The 17,272-nt window shown below is 38.4% G+C and overlaps 1 protein-coding gene across 2 annotated transcripts in view; it reads right to left on the reverse strand.

Moving 5' to 3' along the window:
- The window catches only part of lrba (LPS responsive beige-like anchor protein), an 875,634-nt gene that overhangs the window by 791,058 nt on the left and 67,304 nt on the right, over nucleotides 1-17,272 (reverse strand). For both annotated transcript variants that reach the window (XM_043699606.1, XM_043699616.1), the window contains exons 8-12: nucleotides 15,655-15,801; nucleotides 8,676-8,873; nucleotides 7,724-7,857; nucleotides 6,784-6,892; nucleotides 198-350 (exon numbers count right to left, since the gene is read on the reverse strand). In XM_043699606.1, the coding sequence (XP_043555541.1) occupies nucleotides 198-350; nucleotides 6,784-6,892; nucleotides 7,724-7,857; nucleotides 8,676-8,873; nucleotides 15,655-15,801 (741 nt within the window). The remainder of the gene's footprint in view (nucleotides 1-197; nucleotides 351-6,783; nucleotides 6,893-7,723; nucleotides 7,858-8,675; nucleotides 8,874-15,654; nucleotides 15,802-17,272) is intronic.

Genomic DNA, 17,272 nt, shown 5'->3' on the forward strand with positions numbered 1-17,272 from the left:
ACAATTTTATTCCAACCCTTATTTCTCAGATTATAAGCATAATTGACATGAATTATTTTAATCAATTAAAATAATACACTATTTGTTCTCAATATCTTGTGTTCAGCTAACTTCACGCTAAATCTTTGCAGTACATTGGAAATATTTTTAAATTCAGATATGTTTTCATTTTAAGAACTGAAAAAGTACATGTTCACCTTGGCTGGAGCATGTATCCATATGGCAGGATTCAGAAGAATGTGATCACATAACTGTTTGAGTAGAGGACCACCATTCTGCAAATTACTCAGGTATTTGGCAAATGCCAAACAGAGTTCCAAAACAGCTCCGGTGATATGAACTTTGGAAGACTACAAGAAAAACATGGATTGCAGTTATTCAGCATATTAAAGTAATTTAAATAGTGATACATGTGAATGCATTTGCCCATGGAGTACATCAATTCATCTTATTTCTTATTCCTAACCAAAACAATAAGCTAGGTTTTAACGTAAGGAATAAAAAAATTACTGTTTTTACAGTAATTTGTTTTCTTGAGTACATTTCTGTAAATGCACGCAATAAAATATTAATTACTCCTTTTAGAAGTGTTATAAATGTTTCAAAAGATGGAGCACAAAACACTAGATTAGATTTAGATTACTTTACAGATTACTTTACAGTGTGGAAACAGGCCCTTCGGAATGCACGCAATAAAATATTAATTACTCCTTTTAGAAGTGTTATAAATGTTTCAAAAGATGGAGCACAAAACACTATGTAAGCCTGTACTAAATGTAACATCATGGTTTAAATGCATTGTTTTCAAAACTGTAAGCAACAATCTCAAGAGTCATCCAAAGCATTAAAAATGTGACACAAATTTGTGCAGTAGATATTCAAAGGATTAAAATTTTAGATGTATGAAACAGTATCAAAATTGTTATTTAGTAACAAGCCCAGATAGTGCAATGTTTGATCACAAGTGAAAGTAGATCAAAATAAATCAATCATAACTGAACAGAACTGGTGTGGCAGTTGACAACAGGCTGTGCTTTCCAATTTATCCAAATTGATTCAAAATTCACATAGGCACAATTGCTGACCATACAAGGTCGCTGACTAAGGTGTTGACACAGATGTATATCCTCTAGATTGCTCCAGATGTTGAATGCACTTCAATTCTTATCCAGACCACTAGGTGGAGTATTCCACCAAGCTAACAGCTCCAGCTAGCTTACACTGACATGGTCTATAGTGGATAAAATGAGGGTGAGAGCACAGAATGAGTTTAGAGCAGAGCACTGAAATATTAGTGCTAACATTGGAATTTTGTGCAGGTACAAATTTGCTGGAGAAGGGAAATAAATAGAGAGAAGCAAATAAGTGATCAATTGTGTGCATTAAAATTTTGTTCCCCTCAAGTGTTGTAAACTTAATCTAGTGCTAAAAAGATTACGTATTATGTTAAATTTATGGTTAACTAGTTAAACTACTTCATATAACTACAGAGAACTATAAAAATCCAGAAGGTAGCAATGGAGAAGCCTTTGCCCTTGCAATTGTCCAACAGTTTCAGTATTCTTGAAACAAACAAAAACAGAAGTTGCCAGATGGCAGCAACTATGCAGAGACAGCAGTATCATTTCAAGTCCAGTGACCCTTCTTTACAACTGAAAGCAGCTAAGAAAAGGTATTATTTATGATGATTCGGGGGGACTGGGATTTAAAGATGAAAATGGGTATTCAGTAATTTCAGATCCCACGTAAATATGACAAATTTCAGCACAGTATTGTCTAATAGTCATTGCTACCATTTCATTTCAAAATACTAAAACAGGAATAATATTTTCACCAGTAAAGCCTGCATTTTTAACATTTACTAAAAATTCATATTTGGCATCTTACATGTCCTTTGTTTAGATAAAATTGCTAACGTATACACTAATCTGCAAGTTAAGCGTTTAAACCCAACAGCAGAGAATTTAGCAGAAAATTAACTTGACACCTGTATGAAATACCAAGAGTATGCTGTATTGAGGCAAAGACTTTCAGAGCAGACAGAAAACTGAAATTAGCATCTGCTCTCTTGGATAGAGATAAAAGATTTCATTGCACAATTCAAAGACGCCTAGAGAGTTCACCTGATTCTTACAGACAAGCAGCAGCAGTAGGCCATTCTGCTCTGTTTTCACATTCCTATCTACCAGTAATAACTTTTGATTCCCTTGTCTAACAAGAATGTAATTATCAGCACATTAAAAATATTAATAACCCTGTCTCCATCACATTCTGAAGCAGAGTTCCAAATATACAAAACTCAGAAAATATTTCACCTCATTTCTTTTCTGAAAGTGAAAATCTCCAATTTTAAAAGTGTACCCTAGTTATGGACTCACTCCATAAGAGAAAACATCCTTTCCATGTCCAGCTTGTGAAGACCATTCAGAATCTGGATGCGAGTTTCTTCGCTGAGCTGGAAGGTTTGATTTCAAACGTTTCGTCACCATACTGGGTAACATGTTCAGTGAGCCTCTGGTGAAGCACTAGTGTTATGTCCTGCTTTCTGTGTTTAGGTTTCTTTGGGCGTTGGGTGATGTCATTTCTCGTTCTTTTTCTCAGAGGATGGTAAATGGAATCCAAATCAGTGCGTTTGTTGATAGAGTTCCAGTTGGAAAGCCACGTTTCTAGGAATTCTCATGTGTGCCTCTGTCCGGCTAGGGTTTCTCGGCTCGTTTTGTCTGCTTGTTTCGGTTTGTTGCTGAGAAATTGGCAGACTGTGTTTACAGAGGAACCTCAATTATCCAAATTTCGGATTATCCAAAGAAGATCTCAAGGTCCCAATAGAAACATTACATCAAAGAGGTTTTTCAACACTAATAGTGCCTTTTCCTTATAATAGTTAAAAATGAACTTGGCTGAAATGCTACCGAGAACAGTCCTGGACGTCATGGGAGCCCAGGCACCATCGCCAAATTACTGACCGCCTGCGCTCTCTCTCACCCCACACTTTCCCTGGAGTTCTACACAGGTATGTACCCTAAACTCCCTCCTCCCCAGATAATCCTCTCCAACATTGCCCTGTACAGGGCAAAGAGGGAACTTGTCAAATGTTGCAGTTAAAAGTTGCGTGTGCACGCCTTTGGGTGCGCTATTTTGAGACTCACCTTCCTCCTCCCCACCTGCACCCCCCCCCCAAAAGGCAGCAGCAGACTTACTGTTGGTGTCCATTCCAGTGAGGGGCGGGTTGGAGGATGCAGTTGTGGGGCTGTAATAGACAGGTTTGGGGGGGGGGAGCAAACATTGGGGCACAGGTGGGGGCGGAGGCGCACGTGCTGCGCTGCTGCTGCCTAGCCTCCCGAACGGGGAGTGGACTTAGCAAGTGTCAATCCCATTGAACTGATAGGGGTGGGGTGTGACAGAAAGACATGGGTGGCTTCATCAATGCTGCAGGTCCCTGACACTGTGTGGTGGCTCATTGAATTAATGTCCTAATGCAGCTTCGTTTGTGGGTGTTGGGATGATTGCTTCTGTAGTTCAGTATTTGGGCCATATCTGACGTTTTCTTGTAGACACTGGCTTGAAGTTGCCCACTGACTGTTCGCCCTACTGTGAGATCTAGTAGTGAGACTGAGCTCTCTCTCTTCGCCCCCCTCCCTCCCTTAGACCATAGTCTCTCTCCCTGGAACACCAATGTACAGGCTAGCCAATGAACTCCACAAAAAGACTGAAACACCTAGTAGAGGACTCACACCACTCAATTCACTCCACCCAATAATTCCTGAACACCAAAGACACCAACTAGAAGAGGATGAAATAATGATCTCCTTTGACGTAACAGCCTTATTCACATCATCATCAACATCAACCTAGCCAAAAAAACACTGACTACACTATTAGAAGAAACAAAGACACAAACAGTAGATATTTCCAACTTCATCAGCAAAGACAGCATTGCCAAACTAGTCGACCTATAACCTCACTATCCATTTCACGTTCAATAACAAGACCTACAAGCCAATCAACGGAACACCCATCGGATCACTGATATCAGGATTCCCTGTAGAAGCGGTAACACAGAAACTCGAACAAACAGCTCTCCCAACCATCCAAACCAAACTTTGGGTCCACTACATAGATGACACCTTTGTCATCACTGAAGAAAACAAATTAGAGAAAACCTTCAAGGCCATCAAAAATATCCTTGCTGGCATAAAGCTCACTTAGGAGGAAGAAAATAACAAACTGCCATTGCTACACATTAGCGTAGAGTGAACTTGTCAGTGGGGAGCTTCAAACCAGTGTCTACAGGAAAACAACACATACGGACAAAACACTGAACTACAGAACCAATCATCCCAACACCCACAAACGAAGCTGCAATAGGTCATTATTTCAATAATTCCTGCAGCACAAAGGAACTATGAAGAGCAGAAGAAAATCATCTATGCAGCATTTTCATGAAGAAAGGGTACCCAAGACAGTCTGCCGATTTCTCAGCAACAAACCGAAACAAGCAGACAAAACAAGCCGAGAAACCCTAGCCATGCTCCCCTGCATCAAAGGCAGCTTGGAAATGACTGCCAGATTACTCAGACCTTTTGGCATCATGGATGACCACAAACCCACCAACACACCAGCTAATGAACTTGAAGGAGCCTATACAGATGACAAGCAAAACTAATGTCATTTACAAAATACCTTGCATGAACTGTAACAAACACTACATTGGGCCAACAGGCAGAAAACCAGCCACAACACACATGAACATCAACTAGCCACAAAAAGACATGATCCACTCTCGCTAGTATCTTTACATACAGATGAGGAAGAACACCATTTTGACTGGGACAACACATCCATCCTAGGACAAGCCGGACAGAGGCACGCACGAGAATTCCTCGAAGCATGGCATTCCAACTGGAACTCTAATCAACAAAGACATTGATTTGGACCCCATCTACCACCCTCTGAGGAAAAAGAACTGGAAATGACATCACCAAACACCCAAAGAAACCTAAACACAAATAAAAAGTAGGATATAACACCAGCACTTCACCAGAGGCTCACTGATGATACAAAACATCTGAAACAGAACCTTCCAACTCAGCGAGCAAACTCACATCCAGAACCTCAAACTGAGCTACAAATCTTTTCAAAACTCGTTAACCATTCAAGATCTTACAAGCTCAGTTAAATCACCCTCACTCTTCTAAATGCCAGTCTAAACAAGACCAACCTCTTCAGTCATTCCTCATAGGACAACCCACTTATTCGAGATACCATTTTAGTAGACCAACTCTAAACTTCCTCCAACGCATTTACATGCTACCATAATTATGATGATGAAAACTGTGCAAGTACTTGAGATGTCGACTTACCAATGCCCTATATAGCTGAATCATAAGGTCCTTACTTTTATGATCAACTCCTCTCAAAATGGAGGAGTACTTCCCATTAGCGGTCTTAATGACTTTTTGTGACTCATGCACTACAATACCTAGGTCTTTCTACAACTTGGAATTCTGTTGCCATTTTCCACTTAAACAATATTCATTTTGTATTCTTTCTGCCAAAGTCATCAACTTTACACTTTCCCCATACCATAGTTCATCTGCCACATCTTTACCCACTCCCTTAACAAGGTGCCAAATCAACACAGGTTATGTCATCTTCACAAAATGCATTCTGACCTATCCTTGTAAGACCAGCAAACTTAGCCATTGTCAAAAATTGTAAAACATTGAGAGTTCTGTGGGATCCCATTCATCATATCCTATCAATCTGAAAAATGACACATTTATGCATTCTCTGCTTTCTACCAACCAGCTAATCATTGATCCATGTTAGTACTTTAACCACTACACCAAGTTCCTTTATGCAATAAGCTTTTATGTGGCCCATTGTCAAATGCCTTCTAGAAATCCAAGTACAGTGCCTTGAGCCACATTATTCCTTCAGGGCATTTGAAAAAATAGGTTAAACATTATTTTTCTTTCACAAAACCACGCAGTCTTCCCAATTACCTTGCATCTTTCCAGGTGTCCTGTTTTCACCTCCCTAATGTTAAATTCTAAACTTTCCCCACAACAGGCATCAAGCTAACTTATCCATAGCTCCCTATTTTCTGCCTCACTCCCTTCTTGAATAAAGGGGTTATTACTTACTATTTTTCACTGATAGAACCTTTTCTAAATTCACTGAATTTTAGTAAATTAATTGGTAATTTTCTATCTCAACCAATTATCTGGTCAGTTATCACCTTCTGTTTTGACACACTACTGTACACAAACTTGCTGCTACTCGCTTACAGTACAATGACTAAAATTCAAAAGTAATCCACTGACAAAACAAAGGTCTACAAAAACACAAGTTTTCTTTCTTATTTATACAGGCAAGGGAAAGTCAAAGAAGTTCATCAGTTAATTCATTATATTCATGATTATAAAATGGTAAAGATTTAGAGAGCCAAATTTAAGAGCTGCAGATTTATTCAATTCCTCAATTCTTCCTGCTATCAACGAAGAAATAAGATGATGACTTGGAGCCTGCAAATTGTACATTGCCTCTGACCTTTCAATGAAGTTACCCTGCATTTTAATGGGAACAACATGCAAAACACGTTTTAAGAATAGTGCTTTTTTTGTTTTCTAAAAATACTTCTCGCCTGTTGAGGACAATGCACTCCAAGATTCAATGCTTTGAGAAACAGTGTTAAGTTGTTTCATGTTTGATTGGATTAAATTAATTGTTGAGCCTTGTTTAAAACCATACACAAAATTAATAGGTTGTTTCAATATTGACCTTTTCGAGGCTATACCCAATGACAAGAAAGCCTTTAGAAGAGAGTATTTGCTCTTGCATGGCCACAGAGTTCTTCAGTAATTCCATTATAAAAGCCAACAATGTGGAGCTAAAATAAAAAAGTCAGAAAAAGAAGATGAAGTCATTAACATTCCAAATATGCCTGAACCAAGAGAAATTTAGATAGCAAATTATTTTGGCATTTACAACCTATATTAGCTCATTAAGTTCTTGTAATGCTTCCTTTTTTTAAGATCAACAACAAACTATTTGGATCAAGTGCACTATAGGAAAGGAGTGTTGCATGCAACAAAAGGAAATTCTTGGAGCAGCTAAGCATTCTTTACTCAATTGTAGCAGAGAGGATGATTTTGAAAAAAAAACAATGTAACAGAGAGAGTAGAAAAACAAGTTTGAGAGGAAACAATACAAGAATTAATAAACACAGAAGAACCCTGAGGAGAAATGGTGAAAAATGATAGCAGATAATAGAAGAACTCGCAGCAGAGGATCAGTGACAGTGAAGAATGTGAGCTTGAGGAGACTGAGTGTGGAAATCTGAGAAGAAATTCAAAACTGATAGCTACTGCATGAAGAGAACTGACTGATGGCTAACAAGTATAGGTTCATTTCTTTGTTTAAAATTAGAATGTTAATAAGTTATGGAAACTTTCAAGATGAGAGGTTCTCAAAAATTAAGGTAAGGTGGGGAGTTGAACAGGTCCTGAAGGTTGAGAAATTTACAAGGTTACGAATAAAATGTGAAAATACAGATTAAGCATGACTCATCTTTCAAAGAGCTAACACAAGTTTGACAAGTCAATTAATATGCTTTTGAGCTACAAATTTCTTGAATTCCACTGTTAACCTATCACGGTTTACTTGGAGTAATGAACAATCAACCCCAGAACAGGATGTAATACATCTTAGAGTTACTTACCAAACTGTGCTGTCAACTTGATCAGAAGAATGCTGTCTGTAATCGAGCTGTGCAAATAATGGGAAAAGCACCTGGATGCCACCAATTGAATGTATAGCACTTTGTACAGAATGTGTTACAACAGCTTTGACATCCTATTGAAAGAAATTTAAAATTAAAATCAAAGATGAACTTTACACTTGCACCTTTATGAAAATGTTTTGGAAATGCAAGAGAAAAGTCACAAGTATTAAAAACAAAGTTAATTAATATGATTATAATTTTAGCACTCAGGTTTTATGCTAAGAACTTATTTTAAGAATATATTTTATAATTACAAAAGTTCTAGTTCCATTACAGCCTTTTCTAGTGTGTCAAAATCCTTCAATGACTATCAAAACTTGAATCTGAACATTTTTTCCATATAAGTAGATCATTCGCATGGATCGAAAACTAAATCTTAACTTTGCTTTACAAATATTCAGTACTTAAAGTAGCAACAAAATCATAAAATGATGTTGTGCAATTGTTGCTGAGCCAGAACGTTAAAATTTACGTGCAAGTAGTTTCCCATATAACTGAATTGCATAAAAATAGTTAACTTCATTTAGAGAGAGAACTTCTTGCTTCATTTAAGCCATTTTAATACAAGCATTTGTCCATAATATTCCCAACCTGCAGGTGTGTTACACAAAACAAAATATCATGCATGCAAGAAATCTAAAAATAATAACAGAAATTCAGCAGGTCAAGTTACATCTGTTGGGAGAGAAACATTAGAGTAAATTTCTCAAATCCAATAGGACTTCCAAGAAAGAGTCATCTTCGAACTGTTGCTCTCTCCACAGATGCTGTCTGACCAGCGCTTCAACATTGTTTATCTTTCTGATGTGGTAATTAAATATTTTTCAACATAAAAATATTTATCACATTCTTTACCAGTATTATAGAGGTCAAACAAATTTGATTTTACCTGAAGCATTAGAGCATGTGGAGAATGTACAAAAATAGATGGATTATCCTTTGGGGATGATTCTAGACAGAGCTGAGCATCTGTGGCCTTTGGGTTGTAAGTGAATGCAATACTACTCGACAACTTGCCATCGTAGAGCAGTGACTTGTGGTGCTCAGCAAGTAAGAGGTCACTTTCTGCCTTGAATTTAAACGTACCCTGCAAAAATGCAAAGAAATCGCAATTCAAAAACACACCTCATTGCATGAAGTTATGCCCAAGTTTATTTACTAACACAGATCAACTTATCTCCATAGTTTAACTAAGCATTCAAATTTGGAAACTGGGCCATATCTACTGACCCGTCTGGCAGAGAGTGAAATCCAATTACTGTGGATTAATTACATATACAGTACTGCACTGTTACAAAAGACTAATTTGCATAAAATTAAGAACAGCATCACTTCTAAAATGATAATACAAAGTGCTGGATAGCGCTCTGTTCATAGTTTTGTTTTTGTTTTCACTATTACTTCAGATTTACAGCATCCAGAATATTTTCCTTCTGAACTTTAGGTGAACAACAAAATTTCCACCTGACACTGAATAGCATTGCCGAGAACAGATTTACAACTCAGGATTCATGCTGCAATATCTTGCAACAGCTTGTCAACTCGTAAATTTGGCCTACAGCACTACTAGCGTATCAATCAAAACATACAAAACACAATGAGGATTCCAGGGATGAGGTAGTGGTGTTGCAAAGAGTCGCATAGATAATACACAGGTCTGTTTTCTCAATCCTACAATAGTACAAAGAATTAACAGCAGAGAATTAATCTATTTAAACCAGGCCTGTATTGCTTTATGCTCCACATGACTCTCCACGCACTTTGTTTAATCTCATCCTAATATTGTATCCTTCTACTCCTTCACCTCTCATGTACTGATTTAATATGGCCTTGAACACACACATCTGTGCTATTTCCATCAATCGCTCATCATGGTACAAATTCTACAATCACGACTGCATACAAGGAAATTTCATCTACATCTCTATCAATTTATCAACATACAATTATAATCCTTAGTTTTGAATTTCCACCCAAGTGGAACCATCTTTAGGGAATTCCCTCTCAAAATCTGAATCATTTGCAACCGTTTTCCTCCTTTGAGACATTCTTCGATGTACTGCTTTGACCACGCCTCAGGCTTTCAACCCTAACATCATTCTAAGTGGTTTAATGTCAAATTTTGTTTGCAACACTCCAGTCTGTGATAGCTCAAGAAATGTTATTAATACAAAAGGCACTACATTAATATAATTTGTCATTGACAGCCTGAACAATTACTTTTAAACTTTGAGGACTTATCAGGTCATCTATGATAAATGTGTATAATACAGATACCTTTGGATTATGATTTCAAAATAGAGGCAGATAGATGTGGGTCAATTCTGTGAAGGTTTTTACTTTACATGGTCAGAAAATCAATTTCAAACAGGAACCTAAATATATCAACTCCAAGAAAATACCTAACTGCAACAGAATGCCTGGGAGAACTTCTGCAGTCTTAATGGATAAAAAGTTTATACAAGTAGGTTTATTAGTTTAGTTTTGACTTCAAAACAGAAGACTTGCAGTTTTCATGGAGAAAAACCTGAACAGTTTTATTTTCTCCTAGATGGAAAACAAAGTCTTTTGCAGTTTATTTCAAGGGAACCAATCACCTCAGGAGAAGTGGTGTTGGATCTGTGAAGTATCCAAGCCAAGAGAATTTGGATAGAAAGTTTCAATTTGTCAGAACTGCAAAAGTTTGGGCCAGAGGTATGCCAGTTCATAAAGGAATCAAAAGAAAACTCACCAAACTTAAAGAATAACAAAAACTGAGAAAGTCAGTTAAGTAGAGATCTGAAAAGCTGAGGTAGGAGTGATATATCTCGAGGACTTTAACAGATCTTTTTTGGGAAACAAGTTTAAACTTTGTTTTCACAATGTATGAAGATGTTTTTAACCGTCTTCAACAGAGCTAAGTTTGTTGCTTATTTTCTGTAATCAACAATGTTCTATTGTTAAAGAACATCTGGAAGCTCCTGTGAATATGTTTCAGTGACAATGACCATATTAACAAACTGCAAAAATCAAATGTATGAGCCATGCTTTGTTCTAGGATCGAATTATACAGTATTATATTCATCTGGGATTATAACACACTTGATGTTTTTCTTCTCTTGAAGAAAGCGAACCTGGTTGTTCAGAGTTTTCTGGTAACTATATCCCCCAAGTCCTGGTTCAACTTTTTTTTTGCCCTTCCTATGGTTCTTCCACATTATTTTGATGATATAGTGATCACAATTCTACACAGTGGTTTAAACATAGTCCAACAAAGAATTTACAAATTTAACATATAGCAATTTCTGTAGATTTGGAATTCTGATTTTTTTTGGTAACTTGGTGATCTGTGTTGCTACTATAAAGATGTGAATCTGTATTGCGAGATTTCCTTATCTTTAAAAGTAAGAATCAGCTTAAGATTTGAAGTATAGATGGTCTCCATATTCCTCCCATCAAAAGATATCATGTCACACTTATCTACATTTATATTTATTCACCATTTTCATACCCGTTCAGCACATGTAAACATCTTAATTTAGTGCATACACCTCCTCCTATCTGTAAATACTAATATGGTACCTAGGGATGCACAAAGCAGGAGTAGAAATAGGCCATTCGGTTCTCCTGCTTGATCATTGTAGGGGGTGGTGTAATTTTTAAATCATTAACTGCTGTAGTAAGCACATAGTAAGTACAAAGCCACCATTTTAGTCTTCTCTACCTTGTAGTAAGCACGAGCAGACACTCCCCCAGATTTTCATGAATGGAACAATGGAAACAGCTTTCCTCATGGATGAGGACCGCCCACAACCATGGCTGTACGTCATCATCCATAGAAGGCAGAAGCGGGGAACTCGAACACTGATTGGCTGGGTGAATAACCAAATAATCTCATCCATCAGGAGGACAGTGGGGAACTTTAACACTCATTGGCTGAGACAGTAGAAGGCCCCGCCCACTCCTACATGTATATAACGTGCGGGAATTACAATCTGTGTGTGTACCTCGTGGGAAGCCATTGAGGTAACACCCGGTTCTGCAGAATTGAATAAATAGTTTTGGACGAACTCCTCCGTGTCTTTGTTCTTGGGAGGGGAAGCAGAGTGCCTGATGGGGGGTCGCAGAGTCCCCTATCCTGCACATCATTCAACAAGATTATGGCTGATCCTAGTCTCTTTCACATTCCAATCTGCAATAACCTCGGATTCTCTTGCCTATCAAAAGTCTACCTTCCACTGCCTTTAAAACAATAAATGACCCTACCTTCACTGCCTTTGAAGAACAGAGATATCCGAAGTTGCACAAACAAGAAAGAAAATAAACTCCTCTCATCTCTTTCCTAAAAGGGTGTCGTTAATTTTAAACACGTGTCCCCGGGTTTTGGTTCATCCACAAAAGAAAACATTCTTTCCATGACTACCTTGTTCAGACCACTCAGGAAATCACCTCTCATTATTCTAAACTCCAGCAAAAACAAGCTTAGACCAATGGCCTAGATAGCTTAATTGTTCAATCTCCCATTTAAATAGTTAAAAATCACAACACCAGGTTACAGTCCAACAAGTTTAATTGAAAACGCACTAGCTTCGGGAGCGTCACTCCTTCATCAGGTGACAGTGGAGGGCTCAATCCTAACACAGAATTTATAGCCCTCCACTATCACCTGATGAAGGAGCGACTCTCCGAAAGCTAGTGTGCTTCCAATAAACTTGGACTATAACCTGGTGTTTTGTGATTTTTAACTTTGTACACTCCAGTCCAACACCGGAACCTCCAAATCATGCCCATTTAAATATTCAGTGTAGAATTGTCCCTTGCAAAGTGGCAGTGGAAAGTGTTGTGGGAGATAGGTTGAGTAAAGAAGTGGAATTTTATTGGGCTCTGGTTTAACTTCATTGAACAGCTTGTGTTATGTACACTTACATTCGCAAAATTAAGGAAACATTTAATTCAAGTTCGCAGCTATGCATGGAAAAGAATGGTACAGAGGGGAGCATCAGAGGAATCATACTTTGGACGAGATTTTAAATCAATCTAAAGAACAGGTGATTTTATTAGTATAACTTCTTTGCTACATGCTGACTACTCAAAGCCTGTCCACCATCTACAAGGCACAAGTCAGGAGTGTAATCGAATGCTCCTCACTTGCTTGGCTAAGTGCAGCCCCAACAAAACTAAAGCTTGACACCATAAAGGACAAAACAGCCCGCTTGATTGGCACAACATCCACAAGCATCCACTCTCTCCTCCACCGATGCTCAGTCGCAGCAGTGTGTACTATCTATAAGATGTACTGCAGAAATTCACCAAAACTCCTTAGCTAGCGCCTTCCAAACCAATGACCACTTCCATCTGGATAGTCAAGGGCAGCAGATACAAGGGGATACACCACCTTCAAGTTCCCCTCCAAGCCACTCAGCATCCTGACTTGGAAATATATTGCAGTTCCTTCATTGTCACTGCGTCAAATCCTGGAATTCTCTCCCTAATGGCATTGTGAGTCAACCCACAGCATGTGGACTGCTGCTCACCACCACGTTCTCGAGGGCAACTAGGGACGGGCAATAAAATGCTGGCCCATCCAGTGACGCCCACATCCCACAAATGAATAAAAAGGAAGTGCATAAAATAGTATCAGATTGCTGCAAATAGCAATATGATAGGAATGTCTCAGTTAAGTGTCTTAAATGAACCCCAGTGTTATAGAATTTGTGACTTAAAACAGATAAAGGTGGATAAATCCCCAGGACCTGATCAGGTATACCCTAGAATTTTGTGGCAAGCTAGTTGTTGGGCTCCTTGCTGAGATATTTGCATCACTGATAGCCACAGGTGAGGTGCTGGAAGACCTAATGTGATTGAGGCTTTTGAAGAAAAAGGATTCTGGGCAATCCAAGATGGAGGACGGGAAAAATTTCTGATTCCAACAGGTTGTTCCTTTTTTTTGAGGTATTTTAGGTGTTGGAGGCGATTTCCTCAAATTCCAGGAGCAGCAATTACTGTTTTACATCCTGTTGCATTGTTTTGGAACTTTGGAGGAAAAAAAAGGTAAAACAACCCTTTTAAAAGGGAGAGGAACAGACAAAGGAATCACATGGTGAGGTCAGTGAGGGGGAGAGAGGGAGAAAGAAAGAAACCCAAACTGCTAATTGACAAGATGATCAGAGGATTAGACAGGGTAGACAGTGTTGGGGAGATTTCACTGGGGTGTTTAATGTAGGCTAGGGAGGGGTGACACTTCCAGCCCTGAAATAGTTAACAACAGCCAAGCGAGCTGCTGCAGGCGACTGCATGACTGCTGGAGCTTGTAAGGGATATGCATAATGTTAATTAAATCTTGGAGCCTGTAAATACCAGCCAGTATCAATTGCCCCATCGAAACTCAGGATTAATAAAGAAACCGATCGGAATCTGTAACTGTTAGACAAGTGTGAATTGCTTTATCAGAACCTGTAACTATTGAGTGTGAATGGCTCTATTTAAGTCTAAAGTTGATAAGTGTAATTAACAATTTAGTTAAACTGAAACTATTGAAAATGGCTAGCCAGTCAGGCGCATAGTAATTCCTTGAAACAATGAACTATTGAATACGGGATCGGAACCGCTCCCGGGGATGGCTGAGCCATTGTTAAGCACAGCAGGAACTGGACAGGCACTTCGATGCGGCCAATAGGAGGACGGATCCCCAGCGCGCGCAGATGAATGGACCAATGGGGAAGGCGAACTGACCGGGGACTCCAGGCAGCGCGAAGTATAATTGTGTCAAGTTTGAACGGGAAGGGAGAACGCCTTCTCCAACGAATGCATGCTTGTAGATTCGTTGTACCAGTTAAGATTCTGTGAATAAACTGCTGTCTGCGTCTAACCATAGTTGCCAGTGTGAGTCTCTCCTTCCGAAAGAACACGCAAAGACGAGACCCCGCGGGTCCGTCTTAACAACAGTGAAAGTCTTTTTCCTAGGATGATGACGTCAGCTTGTACAAGGAGGCAGAACTACAAATTAAGGGGTGACCGATTTAAGACAGATGTCAGTGGCAGGTTCTTTACTCGAGTGTGGTAAGGGCATGGAATGCCCTACCTGCCAATGTAGTCAACACAGCCACAATAGGGAGATTTAAACAATCCTTGGAAAAGCACATGGATGATGACTGGATAGTGTAGGGGGATGAAATGAGAATAGTTCACAAGTCACTGCAACATTGAGGGCCGAAGGGCCTGTTCTATGCTGTATTGTTCTTTGTTTGATGTTCTATGTACTCAAATCTTCTACTCAATTTGTCTTTTTACAAAATTAAATGCTGTCTTCTCTAGTTAGGACTAGATTGAGATTTCAAAAGTGCCAATCATGCATTACTGAGCTGAAATATACATAATAGAGTGAATTTCTAATTTTTCATTGGTTTCCATTTCCATACTTTGATTTTAGCATCACTGCTTTTGTACCGACTCGATAGTAGTAAGATACAAAATGGGTCCAATTATAGATTTGCATTACCAAACAATCAAATTCCAAGCAGGCATGGTGTACATGAAATGGTATATCACAGATTCCATGACACTATTATTTTTAATTTAAAAAGTTCTAAAAATTGAGCAGCCGCTACAGTAGTGTAACAAGTAATGTCTGACTACAGGCTAATAAATGGGTGTACCAGAAGTTACACAATCTAGCTGCTTTTTGTAAACATTCTTTGACAGGGCAATGCCACCAAAAATATCATTAATCTTAACAAGTCTTATAATTTGATGTTAATCTAAATCATTCAGAGCTGCAATTGAATTGAATTCTACAGTAAGTAACCACTATTAACAGACAGTCTGACTAGTGGCTCATCTCAAAAATGAAATTTCATTTATCTTTAAACTAAATTCTCACATTAGAATACCTTATATCCAGGACCTAATTGATATATTGCAAATATCTGTGCTGCATTTAGAGCTTCAGCAAAGACATAAACTGCTCCAAGTTGCCCACAGAATACTCTGTTTGCATCTGCTGTTTCTGAAGATCCCAGGAAACATTTATCAAATGTCTAAAAATATAAACAGAAGAAATTATAAAGTTATTAATGTGTACATTCTGAACTTAATTCAAATTCTCATTTCTAAAGATAGTAATTTACAAAATGAGTTATTTGTAAAGATGTTTTAGTATGTAATAAGCCACATTATTTCATGTAACCTGCTATACTTCTCTAATATCAACAGCATTCTCTCATCTACATCTATAATGTAGCAGCAATGGTCCGAAGTCCCATGCATTTTTTCTATTAGCAGCATGCAAGTAATCAGAGTGGAGGATTAATATGTGAAGGATAACTACACTCCATGAAAATTACTATGAATTGGGAAATATCTGGATGTAGGTTTGCTTGCTAAAATGGAATGTGCATTTTTAGATGTTTCATCACCATACTAGGTAACATCATCAGTGAGCCTCTGGATAAAGCACTGGCGGTATGGCCCACTTTCTATTTGTGCTTTTAGGGTTCCTTGGGTTGGTGACATCATTTCCTGTTCTTTTTCTCAGGGGATGATAAATGGGATTGTCATTGTCTTTGTTGATGGAGTTCCGGTTGGGATGCGTTGCTTCTAGGAATTCTCATGTGTGTCTCTGTTTGGCTTGTCCTAGGATGGGTGTGTTGTCCCAGTCAAAGTGGTGTCCTTCCTCATCTGTATGCAAGGATACTAGTGACAGTTGGTCATGTCTTTTTTGTGGCTAGTTGATGTTCATATATCCTTTTGGCTAGTTTTCTGCCTGTTTGTCACAGTTCTTGCAAAGTATTTTGTAAACAACATTAGTTTTGCTTATTGTCTGTTTAGGCTCCTTCAAGTTCATTAGCTGCTGTTTTAGTGTTTGTGGGCGACCATGATGGCAAGAGGTCGGAGTAGTCAGGCAGTCATTTCCGAGATGTCTTTGATGCAGGGGAGTGTGGCTAGGGTTTCTGGACGTTTTGTTCGCTTTTTGGGATTTGTTGCTGAGAAATCAGCGGACTGTGTTCATTGGGTACCCGTTCTTTTTGAATACAGTGTATAGATGATTTTCCTCTGCACTGCAGTGTGTGGGGGCTCGTTGAAATAATGTTCTAATGCAGTTTCATTTGTGGGTGCTGGGATGATTGCTTCTGTAGTTTAATATTTGGTCAGTATGTGTTGTTTTTCTGTAGACCGCAGTTTGAAATTTCCCAATGGCTGTTCACTCTATTGTGACATCTAGGAATGGCAGTTTGTTGTTGTTTTCCTCCTCTTTAGTGAATTTTATTTGGAAATATTTTATTCGTTTAGGATTTATTTAGGAATCAAACCTCAGAGTCCATGCAATAACTCTGAGCTCCATGCATAATATGTTGCAATTTTGTGAATAGTTTCACTAAAAAAAGTTTGCTTCACTTTAACCCATAGGATAGCCTGGGAGAAAACACATCATTCTTGAATTAACCTGAGAAATAACTGCTCAACAAGTGATAATAGAATTAATGGTATTAATCATTATTTAAGACAAGG

Source organism: Chiloscyllium plagiosum, chromosome 1 (genome assembly GCF_004010195.1).
Source record: "Chiloscyllium plagiosum isolate BGI_BamShark_2017 chromosome 1, ASM401019v2, whole genome shotgun sequence".
NCBI classification, from domain to species: domain Eukaryota; kingdom Metazoa; phylum Chordata; class Chondrichthyes; order Orectolobiformes; family Hemiscylliidae; genus Chiloscyllium; species Chiloscyllium plagiosum.